Source organism: Aptenodytes forsteri, unplaced genomic scaffold (genome assembly GCF_000699145.1).
Source record: "Aptenodytes forsteri isolate BGI_AS27 unplaced genomic scaffold, ASM69914v1 Scaffold83, whole genome shotgun sequence".
In the NCBI taxonomy this organism is placed as follows: domain Eukaryota; kingdom Metazoa; phylum Chordata; class Aves; order Sphenisciformes; family Spheniscidae; genus Aptenodytes; species Aptenodytes forsteri.
Window position 1 is genome coordinate 6,817,141 of NW_008795371.1, and position 10,744 is coordinate 6,827,884.

Below are 10,744 nucleotides of genomic sequence, written 5' to 3' on the forward strand. Positions count from 1 at the left end.
GGCCCCTCCAGGCCCACGGAGCGGTCGGGATGAGGACGGTGCAGCGATGCTGGCCGAGCGCTTTGGCCCCGGGGGGCGGCCGGGCAGCCCCGACCCCGCTCCCCCCCCCCCTCCCTGCGCAGAGCCGGGCGGCCGCACCTCGGGGTGCCCTCGCCCCGCACAGCCCGCTCCCACACCGGCTGGGGGTTGCACAAGTTCCTCCCATCCCGGAAAGTTACATTTGTGGATTTAACAAACTTTGGACTCTCTGGCCCGGGTTTATCGGAGATTTTGGGAACACGAAGAACTTTTGCTTTCAATCCCCTGCAGCACAGGGATGGCTTAAAGGTGACTTTCATCACGGCAACTCCTTTTCTTCTCAATTTCTTCATCCTCTTTGTAAACCCAGACATGGGCTGGTGTGCTCGGAGTTTCCTCCGGAGTTTATCACCTCCTGCGCCGCCCGGCTGCTCAGCGCTTTTCTGGCTGGGTGGCACTTCAGGTTGTCTTCCTGCCCAAGGTGTCTCCTGGACTATAAATTATAACCTTGCTTTATATTGCAACCCTGCTTTTAAGTATAATTAAAGTCATGGGGTGCTGCATAAACAAATTTGAGGGGGGAGGCTGAATTGGGGACACTGTTCTCCTGCACTGGTGTCCGTGACCTCCTGCAGGTAATAACCCCTTGAGTCCCACCCTCCATCCCCTACCTGCCGTGCTCCGCTCTCGCCCCGCCAAGGAGAAAATCACTTGTATTGTTCAAATGCCTCTGTCACAGGGCTGGGTGAATGCGGTTGTGCAACCCAAAGGGCTTTTCAGTGTTTATCCCTGTTCAGCCAGAAAATATCTTGATTGAGCTTCCCACTCTCTCGATTTGCATCAGCCTAACGTCAGCTCCTGGTTTGGGGTTTTGCTGTGTCCCTTCCCCGCTGGAGCATCTACTCCCCCCCGCCTTCCCAGCTTTCCTGAGCTCGTCCCCTTGATACCAGAGGCATTTGGCCCATGGGCGCGACGTGGCCCCGCCGGAGCATCCCTCCCTCCCCCCTGAGCCCTTCCCCAGGGCAGCCCGGCGCAGGCTGGAGAGCAAGGGAAATATTTCTGTGGTTGCATCAGGGTGTTCCTGGCTCCCGCCTTTTCCGCGGATGGCGGATGCTGGGAGCTCGTGCACCGCTGGGGCTTCCCCAGCTGCTCTCAACGCCCTGCCTTCAGCTCTCTGGCCTCCCTGGACTTTTCCCACGGGGGCTCCTCCAGGGCAAAACCCCGAGGAACCGCTTTCGTGCGTGCTCACAGGTGACATTTGCTGCGTTGTGCTCGGGGTTCATGGTGCGCTGAGCCCCGCGGCAGCCTGGGTGTCCCCAGCTTCCTTCATTGCGTCCTCTGCTCATGGAGCTGCTGGGGATGGCACCGTCCCCAGCAAGATGTGTCCTCCCGGGGGGCCTGATCCTGCACAAAACCGCTGGAAAGCCCTACCAAGGGCATATCACCCTGCCCTGGGGAGATGCTTGGGTGGAGGCAAGTGGTGGAGTCCAACATGGCGAGGGAGGAGGAGGGGTGACGGTCATGAAGGTGACCCAGCTGGGTGCAAGGGAGGCTCAGCCCTGCGTTGGTGGCTGGTGACCTCTTTTTCCTCCAAGATGCAATCCCAGGGGCTCCTGACATGCTCCTGGCTGGCAAGGGCATCGCTGGGGTTTGCGCACACAGGTGTCTGCCCTGTGTCCGAGCTGGGTCCCCGCGTGTTCCCATGCCCAACCTGTGCACCAAGCCACCCTTAAACCCTTCTGGGTCATGGCAGAGTGACATTTCCCTTGGGGAATCATTTGCATCAACTTCTAGTTAAGTGAAGCAAACAATTAAACAAAAGGAAAAGCTTTTACACCCCCAAACGCCTGCTCATTCTTCCCTGCCGGTCTTTGTTCACTGCGCTGTGCCGGGGCGAGCCGGGACAGGCCCTGGCCGAGGGCGCTGTGAGGGCTGTGCGGTGCTGGTGCCTCAGGCAGTGCCTCCACCGCCATCCTGGGGGTGGTGACAAGCTTGTTCCTATCCTGGTAACAGGATTGACATGATTTTTTCCTTGTGCGGTGTCCAACACAGTAAGTTTTGGGAGGGCTCGCATGTGTTCGGCAGTCTTACCTGCAGTGCGGGAGGCGGGCAGGATTCATTTTGGGCTGGAATTGGAGCTTTCCTGGATTCCTGTCATCTGGGGGATGCTGGAGCAATGGTGTCCTCACAGCCCTGGGCTCGGTCCTTACTGGGCTGAATCCAGCCGTGACTGTCTGAGAATGACATTCCTGAAGGCAGGAGCTCAGCAGCTGGAGCCCTTGTCCCCAGTGGGGATAGGTGGTGTCCCCAGGAGGGGAGCAGGCACGGCCTCCCCAGCCAGATCCGTCCTCCTGGAGGACGCCAGTGCCGATGCAGCTGCATTTTGCAGAAATGGGATGGTTTGGGTGAGATGCTGGAAGACTTTGCTGCGATGGGGAGGGAAAGAATGGGCTCAGAAATGCCCTGACGGGCTCTAGTGCTGCCCTTCGTGGTGTCCAGCTCCCAAAAAACTCCCTTTTGCTATGTCTCATTAGCTACAAGCGATCTTGAACCTGCTTGAAATACTAATGGCTGTTAATGAGGCAAGGCAGGCTCTGGGCTCGTCTCCGCCTGGCAATGCATCGGGAGAGCTGGGTGCTGCTGCAGGAGCACCTCCTGGGCGCCTCTCCCTGCCCCGGTGCCAGTTTTGGGGAGCTTGCAGGTGGCACTGGGATTTGGGGGAGAAGGGGAAAAGGGGAATGGGAAAGGAGATTGGGAGACAGCCAAACCCCTTGCAATCATACCTCTTTTTAACACTGTTAAGAACTGTATTTGTAGAGTAATTCCTGTTGGCAAGGACCTGTGGAGGTCTCTGGTCCACTCCCCCACTTAACTTTGAGGCTACAGCAGGCTGTGCAGAGCCTCAGCCAGGTGCAATTCGAAGCTCTCCAAGGATGGAGATCCCACCACCTCCCCAGGCCCATGTGTCAGCACCCTACACGAAGAATTACTGTCTTTATACCCAGATAGGATTTCTCCCCTTACTTGTTGCCTCTCATCCTTTTGCTGTGCATCTCCTTCTCTCTCTAACTGCCTGAGTCCCATCAGGGCCATGAGTAGCTCCTTCAGCTTCAAACTCTTCCCCATTTGGCTGGATGACATTGGCAGGTGTGTGGTTTTTTGGAAGCGGAGCCATCGACGCCCTCAGCATAGTGACGATGGCTTTGCAGGGTGCGAAACGTGTTCACGTTGCTTCTGGCTTGCTCCACCTGCAGCCCACCTGAGCTGGGCAGCACCAGCCAGGGCTACCTCTGCCTCAATTAACGGGGGGGGGGAGAAAACCACCTCATTTTTGTTGAGGTATAAATTCAAGTTGCCTCAAAATCCTCAAGTTTCCTCTGAAACTTCAGCCCAAAACTGCGAATCAATTGGGAAAATTAAAATCAATCCTTGTGGAAATAAGAAGCTCCCGTGCACGTTCTCGGGAGAAGTTAGATGTCCAAAAAAATCAAGTTCGATAGTTGTAAATGCACTTGGGGAGGGAACGAGCATGTCTGGAGGTACTCGGCGTGGTCTCCTGGGCTTCAGGTGGGTGGGCTTTGTAACTGCAGTTGGTGGCAACCTGGATTATGTCGTCTGCGGTGGAGCTGGGACCTTTCAGCATGGGCAGCTGTATTCTGGCTGGTCGGGAGCTGATGGGTACGCTTGCTCGTCTAGGTAGCCAGGAAGGATCAGCCCTTGGTAAAGTCCTGCTCCGCTGCGTTTTCCAGCATCCCCATTGCTGTGGCCACGGGGCTGTGGCCTCGCTGGTGGGGTACGCAGGAGAAAACCCAACTCTCTTGGGCGTCTCCCATCCCCAGGGGTGGCATTGTGGAGCCCTCACTGAGCTGACTGACCTCAAGGAGGAGAACAAATACTTCTCCATTAAAAAAAAAGGCATTTTAAAATTTTTCTCCTTAGAATACCTTAGGTGGAAGGGGGCCTCTGGAGGCCACCGGGTCCAACCTCTGCTCAGAGCGGGGCTGGCTTTCAAGGTAGCCCCAACATGAGAAGGTTTTCCTTATTTTTCCTTCCATAAATCCCAGGAGGATAAAGAACCTGGGGCACAGGGTGCTTTTCCTGCTGCTCTGGCCACGTATCCCCAGGGCCTGGGATGGGGTCATCTCCCTCCCTGTCCTCTTGCTGATTTGCATCACGTGGTAATTTTGCATTTATTTCCGAAAAGCCCCGTGCCCGCTCCGGTGGGGAACAGAAGCGCTTCTTCAGCTGATGCTTGTTTATAGAGCGTGATCCTGTTACGACTTTGAGCCAGAGGGACCGGAGATGAGAATAAACTGAATATTATAAACCTGCAAACTGCAGGCTGAGCCGGCGGATGTGGAGCTGAACCACCCGGGCTGCGGGATCGGGATTTCCAGGCAGAGTGAGCAAGAGGCAGGGTGGCCTCGTGCAAGGTTTCCCTAAAATATGGGGAGGTTGGAGCATCCTCCTTCCCTTTCCTAGGTATGAGTGTGTTTGAGGAATGGGTTTTAAAAGCCAAATGCAGGTTGCAATGAGCAACTGCTTTGCATGTAGATGTTAAAAAAAATGCACAGCTATGCTGTAATGCAAAGAAAAGGGGGGGGCGAGGGAGGGTTTAAATGAACTTGAGTGGAAACAAATTACAAAAATCACACTAACGGCAGTAAAGTCGGTGAAATGACATTCTGGCATAAAAGGCAGAACAAAACTAGTTAAATATTTAATGCTCATAAGAGGCACTGGCACATCTCAGTGTATTAAGTGTGATAAAGATGTAAGTAGTTGTCATCATCTGCTTCAGCATCTGGTCCGGACAAGCCTGTTTGCTCCCCCCTGTCCCATTGCAGCCAGCCCTGGTCTGGCCTCGGGGACGTCACCCTGGCCCCTGGGTCACACGTGGCCTCAGGGATGTCACCCCAGCTCCTGGGTCGCAGATGGGGCTCCCTGGCTCCCTGCAGCATCCAGCAACTGGCCATGGGACAGTTTTTCTGGGGAAAGAAAACCAACCTCAGGGAAAAGGGAATTTATAGCAGAGACCCAATTTGTACCAAAATTGTGTGACCTGGGAGCCGCATGCCAGTGAGTGCAGCTTTTGGGTCATTCCCATCCCTGCGGCTATGAATCCCTGTGGGATTCTCGTCACGAGGTGCCTGGCCAAGATCGCCTAGCTCGTTGTGTAGCCCCGGGACTTTATCCGTGCTTTTGGGATGGAAAAAGAGGAGTTGTGGCATCTCCAGCTGCTGGGATGAGAGGGCTGGAGGCAGCGCAGCCACCCTGGGGCTTGGCAGGGTGGCGTGGCTGGCACGGTGTTTTCCCACAAATGCGGGACATTTCAGCTCCGTGCAAGAAAAAAAAAGGGCAAAAACTTGTAAAAGAGGAGCATGGGGCTTCCCCGAGCTGAAGGGAGCCAGTGGGGCTGCCTCTCCCAGCTCACCTTCACTCCCAGGCTGCACTTACTGCTGGGGAGGGACTCTAGGCTGGGGCATGTATTATACATCCCTTGGGAAGGATGGTTGGTTTGCTTGGAGAGATTTTTTTTTTTGACTCCTCCTGCTGCCGTCCTTGACTCCAGGCTAAGCGCATTTATATCCCGTGCTTCCCAGGAGCATCCCAGGGCTAGCAGGGATTGCATTCACCTCTCCTTATGGGGCTGTTCTTGCTGCCGGGGCGGAGCCGGAGCGTCGGGTGGGGAAAGGCAGTGCGATGACACACAGCTCTCCTGGCTCCACCACAGCTGCTGAGCTCATCTTTAGCTCATTATTTCTGCTTGGGAGCTGATGGAAGGCAGTTTGCAAAGATGCATTTAATGGGTGAAAATTCATAGAAATGTTTTCCGGGCTCTGTTGTGCCAGTGCAGCGTCCGGCCACCAGCTCTGTTTGCCACGGTGGTGGCACCAGGTTTAGTGCCAGCATCCTGCATCCCCTCCCTGAAGCCCGGCTTTGCCAGGGATCTTTGTGTGAGCAAGGGATTTGTGGTGCGGGGCACAGCTGCACCGATGCACAAAGGGATGCTGCCGGCACTGAAATGGGGGGCAACCACAGGAAAACCTGATTTTTTTTAAAAAAAGCCTCTCTTTTTGCAGATCGGGAGCTTGGAAAACTACTACCACTTTCACCACAGCAAGACGTTTAAGCGCTCAACACTGAGCAGTCGGGGACCACACAACTTCCTCCGCATGGACCCCAAGGTACAGGGCCGGGCAGCCCGGGGTCCCTCAGCCTCTGTGGGGGCTGGTGGGATGGGGGTCCCTGCTTCCCCCGGAGGAGCCTGTTGGCTTGGTCTGGGTCAAGCATGAGCCCAAGCATCTTGTGATGACATGTTATCCTTGAACCGCAGCCCTGTGCATGCACAGGGTGACTCATTGGACATGGGTACGTCGATCGGTGATGAAAAATACTTAGAAGTGACTAAACGCTAACATCTGCCTGAAAGCCAGGAGGAAGAAAAGGGGGAAAAAAGCCTTCCAGGATAGAAAGGCTGTTGCATGCTTGGGGTGTTGATCCAGTTGCCACAACACTTGCTGCCTCAATGGTTGCTATGTGTGAAATCCTTGGCAATAGCTCTGCATTGCTTTTTCCTAGAGCAAGCATCCGAAGGGATTTTCAGTACAGCTGAATTGACAAAAGTAATGGCGGGGGGGGGGAAGGCAAGGAGGGACAGGCGGGACCTGGGTGAGCTGGGCTCGGGGTGGCAGGGAAGGGCTGCAGCTCTGCCTCGACTTTCCTCCTCCCTAAGCTCCACACGGCGCCTGAGCCCTGCGAGATGCTACTTCTGCAGAGCAGGGGAAGGGTTAATGTGTGTTCGGGGAAAGGGTGAAATAAATGCAGAAAAAAACATTGCAATGAACGCACCCATGCTACAGTGAGCTGCTGGTGCTTGCACTGATGCCTGGCCACCCTTGGGATGCTCCGGCCACCCTTGGGATGCTCCCAACTCCCAAGACATTTCCAACCCACCCAGCACAGCACATCCCATCCACATCTCTCCAGACCCACACAGCAACCCTGCTTTCCCCAGGCAGCCAGCTTTCCAGAGAGATTTGCTGTTAAATATTTGGACAGGGTCTGTAGCACATTTCTGAGGAGGCACACGCATGGCTGCTACGAAGCAGCGGCGTTGCTGGCAGGGGAAACCTCAGCGAGGGGAGCATGGGTGCGCTGGAAGTGCGCTGGGCTCTTAGGGATGTGCACAGGCATCCCAGCAAATGATTAATTCAGCTCTGCAATTGAAACACCTCCATTTAAATGAGTCTAGTTAGAATGCAAACCAAATCAATTGGCTTTTAGTCTTCTTAACATTTACCTTACCTTGCTCTATGGACTGCAAGCTACAGCAATTAGCTCCCGTTCTCTTAATCCTTTGTTACCACTCAGAGTTCAAGACCTCTTGGCATGTGTTGTCTCTCCCCCTCTCTCATGCACATTTGCAAATCGTTTTGGGTAAGTCTCAGCATTTGGACGGCACTGGCTTAACATGTGCGATGCAGGAAAACATCACTGTGATGCATGAGGAAATGCAAGCTGGAATAGTGAAGATGGAAACAAATCTTGCAGAAATCCCAAAGGACCAGCATATTCAATCATTTGCAGATGTTGGGTGGTTCGTGCCTTCCAGGGTCTATTGTTTCCAGTGCCATTATTTATCAGTTTGTTCTGCCGCGGGGGTCGGTAGCACGAGGGCTGGGCATCACCTGGGGTCCTGGTCCCTGTGGGACCACGCTGCTGCCGAGCTCCCCTCTTGCCCCAAGAGACCCCCGCGGCCAGCAGCTGCTCCATTCGGGGCTGATATGAGCCAAGTGACATGGCAGGTGATTGAAGGGGAGGAGAGATGAGCAAATCCAGCAATTTTGGCAGCAGGTCGTGGTGGCGAGAGTAAGAGGCGTGGAGGTGCAATGGGGTGCAGAGCGGGGTCATGCCATGCTGTGCCGCCCCTCGTATGGGCTCATCTTGCAACTCTCATTGCCGTAAACTTTCCCAGCTCGCTGGGATGCTCCTGTTGGTCTTCGCAGTGCTTGAGCGTTCAACCTCACTGCTCTGGTCTCTTACTCCTCATCAGAGGATATCACGGCCTCAGTCCCTGTGCCGCTGGCCATGTACCATAGCAAAATCAACCCCACCTAAATTATTTCTGCCATGCTTTATGGCAAATATGTGCTGGAGCCATCTGGTTTGTCCTGGATCTCTGCTTTAATTCCTGCACATCCACTGGAATAAGTCAAGCTATTGCTTTTCTGGAGCTGTAAAGGGAGTTTCATCCTCGCCTATACTGGTTACCGTGTTTGGTGGAGCTACCCTGGGTGGCTGGATCCAGGCATCACCCACTGAAAACCTCAAAGTAAGGGGGAATATAAAAAGCTGCCCCTCTGTTTCCAGCAAGGGTGAAGGGTTCGGCTCAGTGGTACCTGTGCCTCCTCGCAGGGTCTTTTGGTGCCATTCACGGTCGCCTCGTTATTGCTAATTAGGATTTGCAAGGGTAGAGCAGGGACGCTCCGGGCTCAGGACTGTGTTGTAACAGTTTTGGCCATTTCTACTAGTAAAAAGACTCTTTTTTTTTTTTTTTTTAATTTCCGAGAAGCTTCTCCCCCCTAAATGAGTGATGGAAGTCGATCCGAGTTTCACAAGCCGCGGGAGCCGTTGCAGGGATGCCCCGGGCTCCTTCCTGCTCGCCCGTTGTCTTCCCACGCCAGCCACATCAATTCTGGCAATTTAGCAAACCCCCCTTGAAATCAATGCCGTTAAACTGCTGATTTCTCTGTGTCCACACAAGACTTCTCCATCGACTCCCGGCTGGCAGCGCTGGGGTCGATCAGGAGTGTGTTGAAGATGAAGACATCCCCGCGAGGCACCGCAGCTCCCGGCAAAACCCCGCGAAATCCCACATCTTCCCATTGTTCCTGCATCCAGCAATGCCGCAGGGAAAGGCGATAGCTGTGACTCGGGCAGTGAGACCCATGGTAACGCTGCTAAGGAGTGCTGCTTTAAGGAGAAAAGCTGGGTATTCGGGCCGTATCTTCTATTTAATGTATTTATTTTTTTTTAACTAGACCGTGAAGTTGTATTTTTGCTTCCAATGCTTAAATCCATCATCATATAAGCAAAGCAGCATGCTGTCATCAGCCAAGGCAGCATGGAAACTCATTTTTCTATGAAATATATTTTTTTTTCCTTTCAACAGTTTGGGTTTTTTTTAAATATATATGTTTAAAAACCAAGCTCTAGGCTGGAAACTGTCAGGTTTCTGATATGCACAGTTCCCCATCCACCTCCATCCAAGTCAGAAAGCTATAAACCATGCAAGAAGAACTCGGTTCAGCCGACAGTTTCACATAAATGAGCCCAACAAAAACTTGCATTTTGGATTTTTATTCTTTTCATTACAAAACCTTAGTCACAAGAACAGAGACATCCCCACGAGCAGCTCTGCTGTTCCCAAAAGACCCCGAGCCGTCGGGAAGAAAGCGTCCGGCAAGGAGGGATGTGCTGCAGAGCCCTCCCAGCTCCTCGGCTGGTGCCTCCCTTCTCCCCCCAGCATAAGCACGTGTAAAGATTTGGTCTATAAATTATTTTTACAACCTATTTTCAATAAACCTGGGTTTCATCTCCATGCTAAAGACAGGAGAGCCCTTTTTGTGGGCAATAAAGGGTCTGGGGGGGGAACACTTGCCAGGGACGGGATGCGGCTGCTCCCAAACCGGCACCTTAGGCAGCTCCTGCTGCAGTGGCGTGGGCAAACATCAGTGTTTCCCAATCCCGGCCTTTTCCGGCTCATTTTCCGTTTGATCTCTTCACGTGTCATGCCCCACTGAAAAGCAAACAAATGTCAGAGCGGTCGGCCCCAAGGCCGCCTTGCCTGCAGCCGGTGCCAAAAACGCCTCTCCAGAGCCGGCCACATCCCCCGAGACCTGCCATGGCCATGTGTGGTCGTCCCGTATTTTTGAGAAACACATGTTGTGCTTGGGTGAAGCCCCCAATATTATTTTATCAGGAGGAGAAGAGCTCGAAGGATGAGCAGCCCTGGAGCTGGGTGGTGAAGTCTCGGGGCTGAGTTGCGGCTGCTGCCTCCTCGCCAGGGGAATGATCAGCCCCAAAATTAAGCCAAGCACCTGAGTCTTCTCCAACACTTTGACTAAATGCTTAAATATGTGGTTCGTCTCCAGAGGGCTTCAGCGCATGCTTCAGCGCTTCGTTAAGCTGGGGGGGTTTAGGCACGTGCTTGGAGGTGACGTTGTTTATGCTCAAGGGTTTTGCTGCACCGGGAGAGGAATCTGGTCCCTGGATCAAAGACCACAAAGAGCTGAGCTTGCCCCATCCGTCTGTTCATCCACCCTTTATTCCCCCAAAATGAAGCCACTATCTCCGCAGCAGCCCTGACAAAGGAGCCAGGGGTGTTTGCTGATGCGTGGGGTGACGCTGGGATGGGTCCAGGCTGCAGTTCGCACCGCTTCCACATCCCACGTCCCATTTTAGTGGGTGATGCCGGGCTCTGTGCCCATGGGTGATGCCGGGCTCTGTGCCTGTGGGTGATGCCAGGCTCTGTGCCCATGGGCGATGCTGGGCTCTATGCCCACGGGTGATGATGGGCTCTGTGCCCATGGGTGATGCTGGGCTCTGTGCCTGTGGGTGATGCCGGGCTCTGTGCCCATGGGTGATGCCGGGCTCTGTGCCTGTGGGTGATGCCAGGCTCTGTGCCCATGGGCGATGCCGGGCTCTGTGCCCATGGGTGATG

The 10,744-nt window shown here is 54.2% G+C and overlaps 1 protein-coding gene across 1 annotated transcript in view; it reads left to right on the forward strand.

The window, feature by feature from the left end:
• Positions 1–5,091: 5,091 nt before the first annotated feature.
• Positions 5,092–10,744, forward strand: part of LOC103899933 (proprotein convertase subtilisin/kexin type 6) — a gene marked incomplete at its 3' end in the record, with an annotated part of 28,669 nt that continues 23,016 nt past the window's right edge. Inside the window, exons 1-2 of the mRNA XM_009280498.1 lie at positions 5,092–5,097; positions 6,102–6,206. Coding sequence (XP_009278773.1) covers positions 5,092–5,097; positions 6,102–6,206 — 111 coding nt within the window. The remainder of the gene's footprint in view (positions 5,098–6,101; positions 6,207–10,744) is intronic.